Here is a 21,680-nt window from a genome sequence, read left to right as displayed (position 1 = left end):
GCTTTTATCTCAAAAGGCTGACCTAGGAGTACCCCAACGCACAAAAACAAGGCGTAAGCTTTATTCAGACCAGACAGAAACAAAACAAACACAGAACTCTACTGCACCTGGCTTCTATATGCGTCCAGAGGTTTTCTGCAGAAAAAAAACTGGGCGTGGTCGAAGAAAAAGGAGAGGAAAAAAATAGGAAGGCTTGGCGGCAGCCTCCTGGAACTCAGCTGGCTGCTTTCCGGATCAATTACAGCACAAAGGGCAAGGACACCCAGGCCTGGGACCTGAGTGAGCCCTGAGCCAAAGGAGGCGGAGGCTCCCACCAGGCCAGGAAGGGGAGGCAGAGCCAGAGGGGCTGTATTTAAATCTGAGTCACGGCACCAATTTTGTGGGCAAGATTCAGATTAGAATTATAATTATTATTATTAAAATAGAAATTGAGCTGCCTCTCTATCTAGAGTCTCTGTTACAGCCACCTAAGCCAAGGGGCAAGGGACTCTTCTCCCCTCAAGCCAGAGGGAAGAAAGAGAGGCAATGGTTCCCAATCAAAGACAAAAGTCTTGCTCAGAATAAAAACAAAGTTTATTTCTAAGCCAGCACAGGTCCCACCTAAAATGAGAGCTGCCCCGAACTGGCGAAAGGTCCGTGGTTTTAAAGGGTCTCTTTAGGGTACATCAAAGCAGAGTCACATACATTGCAAAAGATTTAGGGTTGCAACAAATTATCCCACGTCAAACATTTGGTACAAGTTCCCAAGCAGCGCATTTCTAAACCAAGTGAATGTGAGAACAGTTATCTATTGCATCCTGGCTGCTCCGGCTATCACCTTGTTTATGGTACTTCTTGTAACAACAGTAAGGTCATCAAGTTCCTGAGAGGCCAGGAAGGCAAGGACGGGGTGTTTAGACATTCAGGTTGTTTATGGCTATCTCTGCATATTGGAAAGGGTTATCTTCCCAATATCTAACAGTAAATTAGCCCTATAGACTGAGGGGCTCCTTGTCTGGGTAATTTGCTAAGGAATGTAGTTAGCCTAACCTAAGAGCAGAGGGAGAGATCTATATAAGTAATGCTACTATATTGATATCCTTATATTGTATTTTTTTAAAGCATAATTTCCAGTTCTTCAGCGTTGCTCACAGTTACTTTATGGTGTACCATTAAAAAATGACTTTGGGAAAAGCTTTAAGGAGTAATTGTTGCCTGAAACCATTGGGCAGATTGGAGTGCTGTCCATAGTATTGACTCAGTTTTACAGTTGCCTTAAAGGCTAACAGGGAAAGCAAGATGGCTGAGAAGCATAGTAAAGAATGTGGCTCCCTCCTCTGTATCTTTAAGATCCTTACTATGGTTGGGTGCTATTTAAGGTCTTGTGTTTATACTCAATTCCCTTGCCCTGCAGTAAAATCAAGAACAGTCTAGGACAGACCATTTGTCTACTGTCTCCTACTCCTCCCCTTTTCCCCTTGTGTTATTCGAGCCACAAAATCAGGCTCTTGCTCAATGAAATACAGATGAAGCTCTTATCTGGGTATCTATTTTGTGAAGACTTTTTTGCTTGCATGTGAGTACATGTGAGGTATAAAACTATCTACTGCCACATAAGTGTTGTTGTTTAAAACCTTCTAGACAGATCAGAAGAAAGAAGCACTTCCTGTACAAGAAGAGTCTGACCTTGAAAAGAAGAGAAGGGAAGCCGAAGCCTTGCTTCAAAGCATGGGTTTAACCCCTGAGGCTCCTATGGGTAAGAATTATGATGGAAACAACAATAGAAATGTCCCCTACCCTAACCCCCTGCACAAGTGTAGCATGAAATTTGGGTTGTTGACTCATGCATGTATTTGTTGTTTGTTCATTATTGCCTCAAATTGCCCTCCATAGCTTTTCTGAATTTACTGCTGCTTCAGACCTTAAATACATGAATCATACAGTTGATCTCCAATTGTGATATTGTTAGGTTATTTAACAAATCATGTAGTCAGAGTTTTAAGGATGTTTCTTTAGAAAACATAAAGCCCTTCAGTTTTAGTAAACTGATGCTGTATTTTCATGCAGCATCGCAAGTGAATCTCAGGGTTGGCAGATCACTGGTGACATCTCTTTTTCTATACTAAGTATCTTCCTGACTAGTCAGTGAGTACCTTAAAAAGTATTGGAGCAGGACTAGCAAAGAAATTCTTTCTGAACTGAAAATATACTTTGGTTCAAATATTAATCCAGACTTAGTGTTCTGTATGCTATACTGCATGAAAGATAATATTTCCAAAACAACTGAAGTAACTTTCATTTGTTTGTTAAATTCTACTTATAGGCCTCCTGTTAACAATTAAATTCCTGAAATTTTAGATGGTTTCTTGTAAGAACTGTAGTCTTATTTTTAAAAGCCAATGCTGCCACTAGGGGGCATCACAGCATTGCAAGTGACTACCAAAATGCTTCCCAACACCTACTTTTTCTGTCTTTTTAGGCTTGAACATCTTTTTTTACTAGCAAAATTAAATGTATGTCTTTAAGTAGGTTACATAAATGGTAATCTACTTTGTAACTTTTAAAACTAGCCCTGGGATAAAACAGAGCCCTTCGGGGATGGGGCGGTATAGAAATTAAATACATAAATACATAAATACATGAGGATACCATACTGATAGACTGGTGAAGGGTAAAGAACACAGATAGAATTCAGCAGTTACAACTTGACCTCAGTGTTACAAAATGGTAAAAATGAGAGAGGCAGAAAGAGGCAGTGGCGGTCAACTCCATTAATTGTAAAGAAATGAGAAGGGAGGGGCTGATTCAGGAAGAAAGGAAGAAGCAGTACAGTGCATCAACACACACACACACACTTCTGAAACCATAGAGCAGGGGTCCCCAAACTACGGCCTGGGGGCCAGATGTGGCCCCCTGAAGGCATTTATCTGGCCCGCCAGGCATGGCGGCGATGGCTTCATTCATGTTCAGTGGGGGCTCGAGGGAGAGGAGGAACCGGCCCCAACAGCTGTTGATTACAGTTACATGATGGCACCCCCAAATCTTCATGAATTTTCTGACCCAGAGTTGGAAACCTTACATGTGGCAATGCCTGCTCCGCCCTTCCCTCTCAGCAACTCCATGTGTTCCTCTCAGGCTTTCTGTTCCGCCTCACTCCCATTGGCATCAGCCAGGCTGGCGAATTGCTCGCTGGCTGTTAGGGAGGAAAGAACCCAGGAAGATACCTGATCCTGGGTTGGATGGAATGTTTCACTGGGAAAGTTCTGCTTTTTTTTTTTTACAGGGGAAGGTATTCCACAGCCTCCCCAACAATATTTGGAGCCCACCCTGTACTTGACATACTTTGGTCACTGTTCTAAAAATAGACCATGACAGAAAGGCTGAAAGGTGAAATCAAACATTTTACAATCATTTGTGCATAGGAATTTGTTCATAGTTTTTTTTAGTCCGGCCCTCCAACAGTCTGAGGGACAGTGAACTGGCCCCCTGTTTAAAAAGTTTGGGGACCCCTGCCATAGAGGTTTCTTTCATTTGAATTAGGCTCCAGAGACTTTCCAACAGTTTTCAGGTTGGGAAGGATGGAGAGAATGTGTGAAAGGGTTTAAAAGTCAATTCCAGTGCAAAGGCCCAGTTTAGGTATGTTTGTGGCACCAGGGGCTAAATTCAGAAGGAGCAGAAGGAGGGATTTCAGTCTCTGGTCTCTTGTGGAGGTCATTGTGGCTAGGCCTCTGGATCATGATTACATGATGGACCAAAAAGTTGAAGGTTTTTCGTGTGTGAAATACTGTGCTTTATTTTTAGACATCATTATCTGGTCTGGTAGTCCACTTAACTACAGTGTGGATTCTTACTCACCTTAGTATCAAAGCAGTTCCTTGCCTACATTTTATTTTTTATGGGGAGCTGCCCTGGCATTGAAATTAATAGGACAGTTTAGGCACATTGGAGTTCACTGTGTTTGTGGCACTCCTCTGGATTTCTGGATCTTGTAATAGCTGTGTTAATGATAGAGTAGCTAGCATCATGTTTATGTAATTGTAGTAAGAATTTGGAGAGCTGCACATAATGTAATTCGAACAAAAATGTTCATCGATAAGTGATTTGTAACGTTTAAATCAGTGGTTCCCAAACTTTTCTGGGTTGCTGGCCCCTTGGCTCCCAGGCCACATTCCTAGTGCCCCTACTCCCCCGCCCCCCTGCACACATATGAACATACATCTCCTTCTTGGTATTAGGTCTGCTGCAAATTCAGAAGAACTTTTATCATTAGCTGTTTCCACACAAGCTCCTGAAAAGGTTTTGCAAAGATTTTCAAAAAACCCTCCCATTTGTCTGCACTTTCCCCTCAAAAATGCTTCCCGATTGCCATTTTGTGGCTGTTCCATTTTTTCTAAACTCCTTCTCGGATTTGAGTTCCGAAGCTTCAAAACCTCGTGCTGTGACTCTCTAGGGGTAGTGTCTACAAAGCTTCATAGACATGACCCCCCAATTTGTTTTAAAAACTGACAAATACAGCATGAGACACCTGGCGCAATCTCAGAAAATGGTGCCAACGAGGAAGTCCGGAGACTGCAGAGAGGTGTGGGAAACGTTTCAAAGAGATCACATAACAAGTGAAAACATTTTCACAAAAAGAATCGCTAGGGATCAGCATGCAAATAAAACTTTTTCAGACTAGAAATAGACTAAAAACCATAAAGAAATCCATGGAGGAAACATTTTATTTCCTTCCTGAAAGTATTTTATTTGTGTTGTGCAGAAAGGGCCACTGTAAATACACTTATGTATTTCACAAATAAAACATGACCTTGTAAAAGTTAACCAATTTATCGGGCCCTTTTAGCCATTTGAAAGAGTATGTTTGCATTTCACCCATTATGTCTTCACAGTTTTAATGGGATGGATGTTCTTGGTGCAGGGATATCAGCTTCTCAACATCAGGCTGCAAGGCACTAAGAAGAAGACTTAGATTCCCACATTCAGTAATTTTTAATTAGTCTGTTTTTCTGCTTTGGAAGAAGCTGGGTGACTGCCCTGAAGTCCTGCTTTACTAAATATGATGTTGTGAAGGCAGTGGAGTACATTTTGACTTTGTCCCGCAGTGCAGGATAGTGGTCAGGAAAGTCTTTTTGAGAGAACCATGTAAATGAGGCATAGAAATTGAATAATAAAGATGCATTTGCTGGCTCTTTGTGTGTATGTGTGTTTCCCCCCACCCCCACTGCTACACAGCGAGGAAAATGCTGCTGCTTTTCCTTTAACAAAATCTTGCCTTGCAAAACAGCAGTGGTGGGGCTCTTTGCCTTGACTCTCCTTGCCTCCCCCTCCCCCACTCTGGGCTATACAGGGAGGAGAGTGCTGTTACAAAAAAAATCTTGCCAATGGGACGCTTTGCCTTTGTTTCTCTCCACCCCACCCCAGGCTACCCAGCAAGGAGAATGCTGCTGTTTTTCTGCCCTTTTCCTTATTCCTGCCAGCTGGGCCAGGAATCTCTGCATTGCCCCCCTACCCAAAGGTATATTGGTAGAATATGGTGCCCTGAGCAAGCAGTGAAATTGTGTCCCCTGTGTCTGTTGTCCCGCCGTTCCCCCGCCCCCTCGTCCCCACCCCGCCCCCTGGCAGAGCATAAAAATGGCATCCCTGCCTGGCAAGGCCAGGGAGGTTGTCAAGAGAGATTAGCACTCCTTACCAAGTTAAGTTACACTGGGGGTGAGGGAGGGAGAGATAAAAAGACAGCATGATCCTTAATAATGTTATGGACCCCACAGACATGCCATGCCCTTCTTTTTGGCTCTCACTTCCCTACATGTTCAAGGATATCAATATGGTTCCAGATCTAGGCAGCACCCTCTCACCACATCTGGCATCAATACAGAGTTGAATACAGGGTTGAGCCTTTTAAGTAATAGAGCTTTCTTCTCTGGCATCAGCCTCTACTGCATTTCTCCCTCTCCAAATTGACTGAAAGCTACCCCTGAGCATGTGAAGAGTTGCTCATGGGTGACCATCTGCCACCAGTACAGATTCATTCAGGATTGGGGGCACAAGTATCAGAATGATTTGAGCTTCAATACCATCTTTCCAGGTCTTGCAGTGGAACCAGGGTGTTCCCCACAGTGCGCTCTGGTGCCAGCACGCCTGGTAGAGGCTGGCTGGCTGCCCAACACTTCCTGCCTTCCTCTGCTCTCACTGCCCCCCCTCCCACATCATGGACAGTGAAGGAAGGGAGGGAGAGAGGGAAGAATAAGAGGGGAGGGGAGGGGATACAGCTGCAGCTGGTGGTAGGCAAAGACGGCCAGCCTGCCGCTTGCTGCTCCTGGGCCAGGCCTTCTGTGCTTCTGTCTCCATAGAGGCCTGGGCCAGGCTCACTGTCCCTCTACTGCCCCTCACTGCCCCAGAATTCCTCACCCCCCTCTTCCCCAAAATCTTTCACTGCACCCCCCCCCCCCCTTGATGTTTCAATCGGCCCCAGGAGGAGCGGTACCACCCACTTTGGGAATCCCTAGTTTAAATTAACAAATACTTATCAGTTCTTCAAAACAGTACAAACTAACTTATTGTATATTGTATTGATATTGTATTGTGAACCGCCTAGAGCCCTTCGAGGATAAGGCAGTCTATAAAATCCAATAAATAAAAATAAATAAAATAACTTTTATTAATGAAGGGCTAATTTAGTTAAAGCAAATATGTTCTGATTAGCTTCACTAACAGCCCAATCTTGAACGTATTTATGAAGACCTGGCACACATACGAGGTGATAGTATCCTGTAGTAGTAGTTGTTGTTTTTAAAAAAGCACAGTGGGAGGAGTTATAGTCCAGTTCATTCACTAATGGTGCTAGTTTTTTTCATAACAACACTGATAATTCAAAAACAACCTCCTCCTCCTCTAAGTATGGATTCCCCTGCAGCCCATTACAACTTTCTGCAGCTAAGCAAGGTGTCTTTTTTTGAGGAAACCAACTTTCCCAACCGAAATCCTGCTGAGCACTGCACAATTATTTAACCAATAGATGGCAGTAGTAACCAGTTGAAATTATAACAAAGAACCTCATTCAACACAAATCAAATATGCTGTTTTAAAATCCCCAAATAATGAGTTGAGTTGGTATCCAGCGTTGCTTGTCAGTACTTATTTTTCCATCTTGTAACATGGCACAACAGCACATCAAAACCAATTTTCAACTTTTGCCAGTGCTTTGAGCTCTGCCGTAGGATTAGGTGTTTGCTTAACCGCACTTCCATGTAGCTTAAACCTATCTTTTAGAATTCTGAAAATATCGAATAGAGGTGCATGCATAGGCAAGTAATTGTCTACCATTCATATTTGGTCTGATGACAATAAAAGCTTCACAGGGAATTCTTTGTTGGAAAACGTGGATCATAATTAGAAAAGATGGCTGAAATTTTAAAGAAGTTTTAATTCTGTTATACAGTTCAGACAACAAAGCTGAAGCTGAATTCTATTACATTTTCCCTTACTTCAGCGTGGTAGATAATCACGTATTTTCCCTTTCATCCTAAGAAAATTTGCAGCGAATTGTAGGTGTGTTTTGTTTTTATGCAAAGCTGCAGTTATCACAGCAAGGCTTTAAAATGGTGTAAAAAGTGTGCATTTTAAATTGGATGTTTTATAAATCTCAATTTGTTGACTGTGGACAGACAGTATTGCTTTAGGTGGCATGCTGCCACTTGTATTTTTCATTCATACGTACAACACCAAATGATGAAAACCAAGCTTCCCTTTCAAGACGAGAGTTTTAGATATTGAGAATACGACCAAACTGTCTTCAGTGAGTGGTTACAGATTTTTAATGCTGTTGGAGGGGGCTTTTTTCGTGGCTCGCATTTCTTACTTCCTTCCCCCTCACTGGAATTACAAGATGTAACAAATCCAAAGCCAATGTCTTTTTCAACTTGTTTGAGTTTCTGATTAATATCTGAGCATGAAGAAGTTTTAATGGCATCTTTTTTATTTCCAGCATTTTGTGCAAATTAGATTTTGTATAACCCCAAATGCATTAAATGCCAAGAGCTGCATGAGAGACCAGCATGAAATGTTAACATTGTCTTTTCCCCTTTTTTTCTATTATTCATTTCCATCCATTTGTTGTTTTTGTTTTGCCATCACTTTTTAATGCTTCCATGTTACATTAATTTGGAAACATCCTAAGCTGTGCAACCTCTGCGACTAGTAACAGCGGATACCTGTCTGTTTCACTATTTAGTCCCTCCACCAATGTCTCCATCTTCCAAATCCGTGAGCACGCCAAGTGAGGCTGGAAGCCAAGATTCCGGGGATGGTGCTGTTGGTTCCAGGTATGCCGTCTTCATGATTTCAGTGCTAAATATTGTGTCATGTCGTGAGTGTCGTATAATATTAATATGGACAGTGCTACGTGATTGAATAAGTATGTTCTTCAAAAATGTATGGGCATGATCCCTCCCAGTGTATCCCTCCTTTGCTTGGCACACACTGGTCATTACCCAGAACGTGAGTTCAGTAATCTTCCTATTAACCTATCCAACCTGTGCTTCCCAGCTCAGAGGCCCATCCAGGAATGTACAAACATTGAAAGCAAGATTTTTGCTGTAGCTGTGGGGTGGGGCTGGGGGGCTAGATTGGGAAAGTCAAAATGTGCTGTCTTTCCATTTCAGTAATGGTAGGTGTGCACGAACAGAGGAAGTGGGAGGTACCATGCCATCTATTTTTCAATGTAAAGCAGCCTGATGATTCACATGGTTCATTTAATGATGTATGTCTGGCAGTAATTCTGGGGTGCAGCTCATATGAAGGGTGCTTTAATTTAGATTCTTGCTTTCTGTACCTGAGACTTCGAGAGGAAAAAGAAGTCTATAAAACTTACAGCCCCACAATTTGTATCTGTTATATATTTGTTTCTATTATGTCTCAGAAATCTGTCTCTGGTTAAATTTTGTGGGTGTGTAAAGTGCCATCATGTTGCAACTGATGGTTAATTTTGCAGCATAAAAACATGCTGTTCCTACACATATTGGTACTTTTCTGATGGGCTGGGGACCAGAACCTTAGGTAGGTGGTTAGCATGGCCACTGGTCTTCCACACAGTGGTTGGCCAGTGTCCGTGTTGTATCCTTCATTGCCCCACATATCAGCCAGTCAGCTCTGTGTTTGAGGTTGACTGACTGTAATGAAGACTGCTTCATTCTGGTCTAATAGCCCTAACCTGTTTAAGAAGGTTCCTTGTTGGCACATTGGCTTAGTAAGTTGATTCTTGAACTTTCCTCTTTTGGCTACTGTGCACTACTGGGCTTTGCTTTTTAAATGGACCTATCATCAAACCTTTCAGCTGTTATCACAAACCACTAACAATGCTTACTGTGTTCCCAATTTGGCCTTGTAACAGGAATATGCTGTATTTTATATAGTTGGAGATGGTTCTTCATTTTCATTGTCACAGCCTGTGCTTTCACTTTGGGGTTAGCATGTATGTTGGGGGTTAAGTGGGAATGGGCTGTCTGTAAAACCTTGTACAGAACCCACTTAAAGACTTGCTGGATGTGGGTTGACACCAGTTGGCCTAGTTAGGGGATAGGTTGTTGACTGCCAGCTACCAGCTGCCATGTAAGAAGACCCTTTTTCTTTTTATTAACAATAAACCAGACGTGCGGTCATATGAGTTAATATGTTAAAAATATACTCTATAAGTACCACTCTATTTTACACTTGACAGCTCTGGGTCCTTTCCCGAAGCTGTGTTTCCACAGTGTGTACATATTGAGAGGAATGTATGTAGCTTCCTGGTGTCTAGAAATAGATACTCAGGACATGTGGATAGGTATCCAATTCTTTTGTCATACATGAAAGTTTGGGTCTGTCTTATATGCCAGCAGAAAGTGTAACTGGAGAATCTGTATGTCAATCTTTATGGATTCGCACAGACTCGTTGGTCAATACAGAGACTTTGGACTGGATGCAGTCATGTGCAGGTCTAGTGAAAGCCGTTAAGTACTTATTCTATGCTTGTGGGCTTAATTTAGAGCAGATAGTGTAAGGACAGTTTTCTTAAGGGTAACGGCTCTGTAGTGATTGGGAGGATAAAATGGATTAGAGGAGAAGAAGAGGGTTTTTATGCCCAATTTTTCTCTACTTTTAAGGAGTCTCAAAGCAGATTGCTATCACTTCTCCCTCCCCCTGAAATAGGCAGGTGGGAGTTCTGAGCAAATTGCGACTTGCCCAAGGTCCCTCAGCAGCCTTCATGTGGAAGAGCAAGGGAATCACACCCTGTTCTGCAAATTAGAGTCTGCCACTCTTAACCACTCTACCACATTCTCACCATATCCACTGTACTACGTCCACACATTGTGGAATCTTCACAATTAGGATCTGATGTATTTTGTATTAAAACTGACAACAGTTAATTCAGTTTAGGGTCACAGTGTGAGAAGAGGAAGAAGAGGTGTGTAATCCTTTTTCCCTGAGCTGTTTTCTTGATGAAAATCCTCTGGGGGGGTGTTTGCCCCATGGGGGAAGAATAAACGGACCACTGGCCCCTGCAGGACAAATATCAGCTCTTAGGAGGGTGATTGAGATCAGGACAGTGGTTTGATGCAGTACACCTGCTCCCCACACTGCAGCCATGGTCCAGCTGTGGTTCTGCCGTAGCTGCATTTACCTTAAACAAACCAAAACAGCAGAGATCCTGGTCACAGATCTTCCCATGTTACATGTAAATGAACACTCAGTGTGGGGCAGCAGTGAAAAAGACAGACCCAGTGTTAGGAATTCGGAAGCAGACCGAAAAACCCTGGAAGTGTCATCACGCCTATGTGTAAAGGTAATGATAGAGCCACATTTTGAGTGTCATGTGCAGTCTGAGTCACTGCATGCCATGAAAGACATCATGTCACCTATGAAGAGAAAATCAACAAATGAGGTTGAAGTACTTTCCCTGTGAGGGAATTCTCAAGAATTTGGGTGTTTGTTTTTTAACTTATATAAAAGATGATTGCAAAGTTTAGACATGGTCATGATTTTAGAACTATTCAGGGTGGGAAGAAGATAGATGTTTGTAATACTAGAAATCTAGAGTCACCCAGTTAAACTGAGGCAGAAGGTTCAGAGTGGACAAGAGTACTGTTTCACGGCATGATCAAAATACGGAATTCACGTGGCCATTTAGCTAAGACAGCTTTAAGGGTGCTTTAGACAACTTTATTGAGAACAGGTTTAGTGGTAGTTATGGTAGTTGCATGGTACTTGTAGAGCCAGTAAAGGGGAGGAGACCATGGCAATTTTTTTTGCCCTGCAGAAGGCTCCAAGCACCTCTGTTTATAAGGGCCGGGTTACCAGTGATGTGAAAGACTTGCTTGAGAGTTACTGTCCTCCAGATTAAATCTTGATAGACCAAAGCTCTGATTCAGTGTAGTACAGATTCACATATACTTTGAATATCAGCTGCTGGGAGCTTATAATCAGTGAGGTAGTGTTACTTTCATGCCATATTCCTCAAGGCCTCTCACCCACAGGTGGAGGCCTGGTAGATGGGAGTTGAACAATAATCTTGTCAAACAAGTAAAAAGTTTTAGGTATCTTGGCCTTAACTTCCACCATCAAGCTTCTTGGGCTACCCATAGAAGTCGAGCTATTTCAGCTGGTAAATTAAGCGCTATGGCCATTGCCAGGTTTTTTTACGGGAAAGGCCATGGATATGTCCCAGCAGCAATCCGGGCCTTCAATGCCAAGGTCATTCAGCGATTATTATACGGCATCCCAATTTGGATTGGTGCTTGGAACGGTGAAGTGGAACGTGTGCAGTCACGGTTCCTTTATAAAATCCTGGGCCTTCCCCACTCGGTTCCCTATGCCATTCTTTGTTTAGAAACTGGCCAACCTCAATTGGTGATGAGAGCCTGGTGCACCATCTTCAAATTTTGGGTGCGTACTTGTTTCTATCCCAACCTGAATGGTCTCTCTTACCATGCACTTTCAGTTATACATTCCACAAAATGGTGGCATAGGATTGAAACAAGTTGAGCAACCTGGCGATAACAACTGATGATATAGCTATGTTTACTGAAAGGGAGGCATTTGCCACAATCAAAAAAAGACTCCTTGATTTGGATTACAGGGAATTGTTAAACGAGGCCAATAAATTTTGTTCTCCCTCCCTTTTGGGCATCCCATTGAATAATTCAACTGTGGCAGGATATCTGCAACTGTTAATAGAGCCTAAATGGCGACGGGCTATATCACTAGCTCGTTGCAATGCTCTACCTTCTGCTCTTCGACAAGGAAGAAGATTGGGGCTCCCGCACCATGAGAGGAAATGTATTTGTGATCTCGCTTGTGAAGAGACTGTTTGGCATGTCTTGTTACAGTGTCCCTTGTATGCGTCTATCAGAGCCAAGTACCTAGCCCCCTTGTTAGTATATATATATAAACCTTTAATGGCATAATTAAAACAGCAGCAATATACCAGAAAAATGGCGACCTCCCTTGTTAGTAGACCAAGTCGAGGCAAGCGACGCACAAAAAAATGTATTTCTCCTTAATAATGAGAACAATGCGATGTTGGAGGCCGTAGCAAAATTTCTGTGTATTGTTATTTCAATACCATCTTAACCACTCCTCAAGGCCTCTGACAAATTTTAGAAGCAGGATGAGGAATCAGATAAGACTATAACTGTAAGCTGGAAAAGCTGTTCTTATGTTCTTACAAGAGCTGTCTTTGGATGAAGAATTTTGAGAACATACACAAGGATAAAGAATTTTGGGTTCAGAGGCCATCTCATACCCTTTCCCTTTTCCCTTTGGTCATTTTGCAGTGCCCTCTGGCTCTGATTGTTGGGCACACCGATTTAGTCTCTGCAGTAACATTTGTTCCCTAAAACTTCTCAGGACTTAACCAAGCCAGAGGGAAGCGGAGGGGCTTCTTGTTCTTGCCTGTGTACATGAGAGAATATGGGAGCAATCTTAACTTAATCCGTCTCAGGTCTATTCAGTGAGGCTTCTTCCCAGACAAAATGTTTTGAGGATAGCACGGCGTTTGCATATATCTGTGCATGAATTTATAGCAGATTCCACATGGCCCAAAAACAACCGTGTGAAAATGGTGTGAAAACGGTGTGAAATGGTTTAAAACAGTGTGAAAGGGTTTGCACTGTTTTCACACCACTGTTTTTGGTCTATGCGGAATCCACCTATGCTTAGCATAATTAATTCTTTTAACTTTGTCTGAGGTAACAGTGATGGTTCAAAGCAGCATGTCACCAGATGTTTTTATTTCTCAACAGTGTGTCCCAATTGACTTTCTAGATGTATATAAGTAATTTGATTACCTTCTTAATATTAGCATGTGGTCTCTTTGTTCAGGGTGTGTATATTCTCACAAATATGATTCTGCAGGATTCTGTGCTTGTAACAGGGTATCTGTGTGCAGGATTGTGTTTTCCCTCTTTGGTAAATTACTGATAGTGTTGTAAAAGTTATTTTGTCATTAGGACTTCTTATTTAACTATTTAAAATGGCTTTGTTTAATCCTCCTAGTGTTTCCATTAGACCGCAAGTCTAAAGAATAATATAAAAACTGTAACTGGGGATCCTGTGTAAGATGGAAGGGCAGGGTAAAAATATTTTGACTAGATAAAATTACACAACAATTTAATTTAAATTTAATAGATATATTAAATTGAATGCATGGTACGCTGATGTTCACTACATGAGACCCTTTGTTAATATAAGTTTGCCATTCTAAGCATACTTATTGGGATATAAATCTCCAACTCCTTGGACCTCACTTCTGAGCAAGCAGACTTAAAATTGATCTTTTTAGCAAGCTGTTTTCTATGACATTGACTGTCTTGAGTTGGCTTTAAAATAAATGACATTTATAAGCCCAAGGCAGTGCTTAACCCATAATTATAGCAATGTCACATCTTGGAAACACTAGCAGTAGTATATCCCAGTGGACAAGCATTTTTTCCTGTACCCAAAGGTTTATGTGTTGACTCATTTCCTCTACCAATATGACAATTTCCTGAACATATTTAATGCTTGGGGCAAGACTGCAGCATTGTTTACACACACAATTTCAGATGACTCTACAAAAATCAGTGTAGCTTTAAATAAAATTGTGTATGTGTTGTTAATCTCCTCTGTGATTGTTTTGTGTGATTTCATACATGTGCTGTCCTGCCACGCAAATTTCCATTGTTGAACAAACACATTCTTTTAACCACTGGGGCTATCACCTGATTAAAAGAATCTTCATTCATTCACTATAACTTTTGCTCAATTAGTTGATTAATTTTGATCTGTAAACATTTGAGTATGAATAACAATACTTGGAGTAGAAAAGAGCCTGTGTTGTTCTTCTGTCCAGTCCCATCTTAGAAGAGGCATCCCCTCTTACATGTGAAAGAATGGGGAATCCTTTTCCAAGGTAGCACCTGCAGTATGTGAATTTTGTAAGTTCTTGCATTAGAAATTAGAATAATTCGAAAGCTTTCTGTCCAATTAAAAAGGTTCCCCCTTTTTAATTGATTGCGAAGTCTGTAATCAATCTGATTGATTAACTAAATGTTGCAGTCCTACTAATTGTTCTGAATTGTGTGCTTTAACTGTTATATTTATTGCATGTATTATTGTAGCTCTGAACGTTCAGTCAGTTTCCACTAACTGGTATTGTTTAATTTCTGATGCCATGATGTGATTGTAAACTTACAGTTGCTTTAACACTGCGTAGAATGTTCTTGCTTTACTAATCTATGGCCTTTTTTGCTAATGCTGCATGGTTGTTCCTTCAACCTGTGTTATCAGGACGCTGCATTGGGATACTGATCCATCAGTTCTTCAGCTCCATTCTGATTCCGATCTGGGGTATAGCAGAGATTTATTATCTTCCATCTTTGTGTAATGATAAATGTTTTTATAAGACACTTTTGAAATGTATTATTGACAGTTTAAAACGGCTTTTGCTATGATCCACTAAAGCCATGTTTATTCTATCAGAGTATGTTATTCAGTTTATCAGTAGCTTCAATGCTGAATCACAAACCCATATTTTAAAGGCAGTTCAAAATTATGTTTGTGTGTGCACCAGTGGCATATCTGCCCAGGCATATGGGGTAACCCAAAGGAGGCAACAGCCTAGCCTGAGCAGGCTGTTTTTTCAGCCGGCTGAATTAAAATAAGTGGGGGATGGGTCAGTACCTTGGACTATGTTTTCAAGTTATGGTGATCATTTCAATAACATACCCATGAGCCTTTACTAAATGCAAATTAGTAATTTGCATATTCAGCAAAGGCTCATGGGTATGTTGAAATGATCACCATAACTTGAAAACATAGTCAAAGGCACTGACCCCACCCCCCTCTCGCTGCCTACGTGCACAGCATGCGGAGTTGGGCCTCCCTCAGCCGCACCACCTGGTCTTTATGGAGACCCCTGCTTTTAGCAGGCCCAGTCCTGCCTTGGACTATCCTTTCAAGCTATGGTGAGCATTTCAACAACATACCCATGAACCTTTGCTAAATATGCAAATTACTAATTTACATATTTAGTAAAGGCTCATGGATATGTTGAAATGATCACCATGACTTGAAAAGATAGTTCAAGGCAGGACTTGGTCTGCTAAAAGCAGGGGGACGGGGCCACATTCCTAATCTCCAAGGTCAGTGCCTTGGACTATGTTTTCAAGTTATGGTGATCATTTCAACATACCCATGAGCCCGGAGGAGATTTTGTCTCCAGGTGCCATTTGGACTCTATACGCCTCTGGTGCGCACTGTTGGATGGCCATATTGGAATTTATATTATGGACTTAAAGGGTCACTTTGTATTTTTGGTTTTCTTTTATATTCTTTAACATTTATATTTTATGTATGTTCCAATTAAGCAAAAAATAAAACATTTAAAACTCACTGCTGCAGGATTACTAAACCTAAAACCTTTGGTTATACATTTTCACTAAATCCCACTAATTTCTATAAGGACAGATTCTGTCCCCTAGCAGTATTTTTCCTTTTGTATGGATTTGTGCAACATTCCAAGTCCACTAAAGCACCGACTGATTAGACTGACTTGCAATTGATATATTTGTTGGAAGCAACAGTGCAGCATTGTAGTCAACAGCCTCATCAATGAGGTATATGTGGATTCAAATCTCAGTTTAGCCCTGAATGGTTTGCCTAAGGTCACACGTCTGTAATGTGGCATAATACTGGCCTACTGCACTCAGATAAGCATACTTGAAATGCTTTGAGCAGTTTGAAAGTGGTAAATGAGCATTCGTATTCCTTGAAACTAGGAAGGGTTCAACAGGTGATAGATTTGTCTTCAGTTCCCTTTACACAACCACAGTAAAATGTATTTTTCTTGGGACTATTTGTTGAGATAACAAGACTGTGCATGAATCTGGATCAAGTAATTTCACTTGAATCTCAAAACCTATTGATTCCACAGTCTACAGTGTAGTGCAAAGAATTTGCTTTCCTGTTCTGTTCGTAACTGTAGTAGATTTTTTCCAATATGGAAAAATCACAGTCACTGAAATTCTTAAAAGTTAAATTGTGAGGTGCAACTGTATAATGTTAACCCAGAATTCATAGATTTTGCATTGGCTTTGTTTATGATAGCAAACGATTGGTTTTAAGCAATCATTGGTCATGAAAGCTAATGTTTCTGCAAACTGACCAACAGTCACATAGATAATCAAAACTTAGCACAGATTTTTTTAATCTAATTTTTCTACATACCTGCCATTGTTTTGAAAAACAGAATTATGCACATTTCCCTGATATTTTGGCTTGATGCTTGTATATACAGTGAATCATGGATTATCTTTGCAATGTCTGGAATTTTGTATAAGTAAAGCAAATTGTGATTTCATTAATATGACTTCTGATTTCTTTATTCACTTTCTTTAGACGTGGGCCCATTAAACTTGCCATGTCAAAAATTACCCAAGTTGACTTTCCTCCTCGAGAAACAGTCTCATATACAAAGGAGACGCAGACACCAGTTTTGACTCAACCAAAGGAAGGTGAATATCTATTTGACTTCTATTCGTAATTTAAAAAAAATACAAAATCAGGATGAAATTTTATACAACAAGAAGTGCATTTGAGACTTTATATTGGATCCAGTGTGCAGAGAGTTCAGGAACAGGCTTTGGGGTGATATTTAGGACTGCTTTGAGTGGAAAGAGGTATGAAAGTCACGATCCCTAGATGATGCACTCATGGAAATGCTGAGCTGGATTCATCCCCTCTGTTGCACAAACAAACACACAAAAAAGTTTGCAGGATAAGAAATTTGTTTCCGAATTGGTCAGAAAAAGCACCAAAATGCTACTTTGATAAGAATGTTCTACTGTTAGTATACTATAGATTCAAGCTCAAAAGGAATGCCTGTCCTCAGGGATGTCCTCTGAATCTACACATGCTTAATTTGGTTAGCATCTCTGCAGATGCACCAGGATGCAGGCTTGAAGCGAAAGAGAGTATAATGCTTCTTACAGGTGCAGTGAATGATGACATTGGCTGCAAAAAAAACTAGTCTATTTCTTTCTGGGATAAAAAAAAATGATTAGAAAAGTCCTGAAGTCATTAGTTGCCATCTCATGTTCAGTGTCCCTAAGTCTGGACTGTTGGATGTCAGAAATGAAGAACCAGAGGGCTATCACTCCGTAATTGCTGTGTTCCATAGACTGTCTCAAGCATCCATTTCTGGACACGGTTGGAGACAGATATTGGGCAGATAGGCTGTTGGTCTAGCCCAGTATGACAATACTTATGTTCTTAACCACAGCCTGTCCATCTAATTCGTTGTAGTCTGCTCCCACAGCAATACAGCATTTCTGGACAGAATTCCGTGCTAACAGAACCTTGCATATATTCTTGTCGGTCCTGCATTCTGAAATGAAATGTTATTATCCCAGAATGCAGATCAGCAGCCCCAAGGGATTGGGTGACTAAAATACAGTTTAGGTGCTTGTTGTCTCTTAATAACTTGTGCCAGGCTGTTTTGTAGAGTTGTGTTGTAAGAATGAGTCTATGATATCCACTAGCCCATAATACAGCAGTGTTCACTGTGTGAGTTTTGTCATCGTCTTTATTTCTGCTGTATCCATGTGAATTGAAAAGCACAGGGAACGTCAAGGTTAACCTTTGCTGAAGGTTTGTAAGTTGATGTGTACATTTGGGGAATTCAGAGTGACTTCAGATTGCCAGCCAGTTATTCACTGATATCAGTAACAGGCAACTAGGTTTCTGTTGAATGGAAGACCAAAGCTGTCTTGAAATGTTACTGACAGATGTCACTATAAGCGCTGTGATATGCAGAACTCACAACAGTAAGGCAAGGAGTGCTGGGTTTTTTTATACACATTGTAAACAAAAGTCAGCTGGTGAGTCTGAGCAGCTTCCACCACTGCTTTTTTTAAAAAATCAGCTCTTCAAAGATTAAATTCTGTTTTCCTGCTCTTGTTTTCTTCTTTTAAGGAGTCCCCGTGGTAGTTGTGTAACTTTTTAAAAGGTTTCGAGCAGCGCAGTATTTCTTAGAGCAGTGTCGTTTTTTTAAGAAATATTTTTAATTCTGTACCTGCCTAACCTATCAAATGAAATACAGATAGCAAATGTGATCGGAAGACACCGTCAGCTTAACAAAAGCCACCCATTTCACAGATGATTTAACTTTGATTAACCTACTCCGCAGCAACAGTTTACACAGGCATCAGGAACTTCACTCTCCAGTGTTTCTGCTGGGAGATGACTAATTTACAGCCCTGCTTTTCTTTCCGTCTCACCAAAATACATCACAATTTTGATGTTAACACGAAGTAAAAATCTACTGGTTCATTAAACCTGATTTGCCATTCATTGACAAGGGATTTGGCATTGGGGAAGTAACTGCTACTTTTATGCATTTTTTATTGCTTAGCTCGTAAGCTTAGATCTTCTGCCAGGAAAAAAACCCATGGAGTTAACCACTTAGCGTATTGTAATGAATATTCATCCATCAAATGATCTGCTAAGACAGCTCCACTTCTCATTGTTAATGTTCTTGTGTGGCTATTAAAAGTTTTTAGTATTGCATTTGAAAGAAATCAAAACAAACAGTGCAGTGGTATAATATTGGTTATAGATTATGTGGAGCGGGAAGAGCTTTGGTCATTGGTAGGGAACTGGTTTGGGGAACCTGTATTTTGGAGTGAAGAAAGAGTCCCATATAATGAGTGATCACTGGGCTTTCCTGTAGTGGCCGTTGTTTATTTTTATGTACTCCAGTCAATGTATGTAGTGGTTTAAAATTTTAAAAAGGATAAATCCTATTCCAACACATTCACAATTTAAAACTGGGCTTGAATCAAACTGTATGTAACATAGGAGTGTCATGATCAGGATCTTTTTGTCTGCAAGTTAAAAGCCAGGGCATGGGAGCTGTTCGCTGTTTTAAAATCCTCCCTTCCTTCCGTCATACAACACCATGAATTCAGTTATACATACATGTGTGCATAATGCGTCGTCAAGTCACAGCTGACGTAGGCAACCCAGTAGGGTTTTCAAGGCAAGAGATATTCAGAGGTGGTTTCTGTTGCCTTCTCTGCGTAACAAACCTGGTATTCCTTGGTGGTCTCCCATCTTTGTACTAACCTTCTTAGCTTCCAAGATCTGACAAGATCAGGCTAGTTTGGGCCTTCCATAGACAGTTTATAAGGAGGTGAAGACTAAGGGATTGTGTGAAAAGACTTTACAGAAGTGAGTTTCGATGAAAGATCAAGAGGGAAGTATTGTATAGATGTTTAGGAAGGGGGGGTGCGTAGGCATCAAAGGTAGCAAGGCAGAGAATTTAAGAGCGCAGAGCAGCTTGGACGGCTGAATGCACAAGAACCAAAGAAATCGGTGTTGGACAGAAATGAGAAGGAAGGCTGGAGGCCATGGAGGGCTTTAAAGGTTCGGACCAGGAGCTTGAGCTGGATCGTGGTGGAGAAGGGAGGCCAGTGTGTGCATTTAAGGACAGAGAGAGGTAATTGAGAGAGATAGATGGTTTTGGTGGTAGAACACTAAGTAGAGTTCGAGAAGGCTGAAGGGTGCCAATGAAAGGCCAGAGAAGTGATGAGCAAAGCATGATCCAGAGTTTTCATTAAGAGTTTGGGGAAAGGGGGTGATTTTGCTGCAACTTGATGATGGACACAGAAAAGAAAATAGGGAAGATGGAGGTTGACATATGCACTCACTGGACCTTTTGCTACTTCAGATTCCTGACAAAGTTGTGTGAGGAGATCCAGATGAGACCCATATCCCTTGCCATGTCAGGTGAGGAACAGCAGTGCTGGCAACTACTAATTTTGACTGGTTACCAAGACCTGCCAACATTTGTGGACCCTGAAGGGGGAAATTGGAGGGAGACAAGGTTTTGTGCCTCAGCGGTAGAATGTGGCAAGGATATGGCCTGTTGACTTGAAGTTCCTTCCCTTTAGTTTGTAGATAAATACAAGGTGTGGTGTATATTACTGTGGAGCAATTCAATCTTACAGGTATCCTTTTTTTTTTATCTGGAGTGTGATTCCATTGCCAGCATGCTATTATGTGATCTAATGTAACCATAATAGGGTTAAAGTTCCCTGTCATCTGTACTGTGGCACATACGTACATCTGGAAACAAGGTATCTTAAATGGATGAGAAACTGCCCCGAACATCTAATGTATATTTAAGTAATTGCTATTATAACATATCCAGAACTCAGATGCAACAATAGTAATTCCTAGGGACTGACAGCAAACATGGAGTCTCACATGAGAAGGAATTTGGATCTCATTTACATAATATGTGCCATCACTGTTGAAAAATGTGACAAGGGAGGAACAACTGGCGACGAGATCTTTTCTCCGTAATATATGTAAATGAAGAGGTCACTTCATCACATAAAGGGCTGGCTATCCACATTTGACAAGAATTTGAGTCCTGTCACTGAAAATGGTATTTAGAATCAGGATGGTGTGGCAGGGTTGGGAGACTGGAATTTAATATTTTTTTTAATTGATGGCGTTAAAGCCCAAAACAGCTAAGACCAAGGAGAATTCGTGCTTGCAAGTCCGTGTTGTCGTCTGCTGTAGCAAGCCTGTGTAGGGAAGGGGAAAAAGTCCACGCTTAATTCAGCCAAATTCTTTAATCTAGTCATTGCTTTGTAATTTGCTATTTACAATGTTGCATCCATTAAATGAAAATTAAGCGTTTGTCAATTTTCTCCACCCCGGCGCTAGAGGGGAAAATCCAGTTTTGTTTGAGACACACAGCATAGAATCTCGCCGTTCTCCAGTGGTTTTTTTTTATTAATAGTCCATTGTATGTACAAATTCATCTTAAAAGGAGCAGTGTCTTTCTGTTTCTCTGTGTGATTATTTTGCCCCCCCCAAAAAAAGGTTTCTTTTCTTTCTTTTTTTTTAAGTAGCACAAAAGCTGTAATTGGCATGCTTTGTAAGGAAATGTCAGTGTGCAAGAGAGTGGAGATCACTAAGAATTCTTTTACGCGTTCTTTCCCCTTTGCACCACCGCCTCCTCAGCAGGGTCACTGAGATCACTAGCTTTTCTTGAAATGGCCATTTTCACTGGCAGGTGCATTATACCCTGTATTTTCAGATTGTTTTTCCATTCTGAATGTTTGGCAGGTTGATTGCTCTGGCTGCATTGACGGAGAAAGGGCTGACAAATGCGG

At 41.1% G+C, this 21,680-nt stretch overlaps 1 protein-coding gene across 4 annotated transcripts in view; it reads left to right on the top strand.

The window, feature by feature from the left end:
- The window catches only part of DYNC1I2 (dynein cytoplasmic 1 intermediate chain 2), a 51,595-nt gene that overhangs the window by 16,738 nt on the left and 13,177 nt on the right, over window positions 1-21,680 (top strand). Inside the window, exons 3-6 of one of the 4 annotated variants that reach the window (XM_048484415.1) lie at window positions 1,621-1,735; window positions 8,156-8,300; window positions 14,782-14,841; window positions 16,891-17,006. In XM_048484415.1, coding sequence (XP_048340372.1) covers window positions 1,621-1,735; window positions 8,156-8,300; window positions 14,782-14,841; window positions 16,891-17,006 — 436 coding nt within the window. The remainder of the gene's footprint in view (window positions 1-1,620; window positions 1,736-8,155; window positions 8,301-14,781; window positions 14,842-16,890; window positions 17,007-21,680) is intronic. The other 3 variants (XM_048484416.1, XM_048484417.1, XM_048484418.1) reach the window with 3 other exon arrangements.

Source organism: Sphaerodactylus townsendi, linkage group LG02 (genome assembly GCF_021028975.2).
Source record: "Sphaerodactylus townsendi isolate TG3544 linkage group LG02, MPM_Stown_v2.3, whole genome shotgun sequence".
NCBI classification, from domain to species: domain Eukaryota; kingdom Metazoa; phylum Chordata; class Lepidosauria; order Squamata; family Sphaerodactylidae; genus Sphaerodactylus; species Sphaerodactylus townsendi.
Note: the sequence above shows the minus strand (reverse complement) of the source record. Positions and strands in the feature narration are given on the sequence as shown.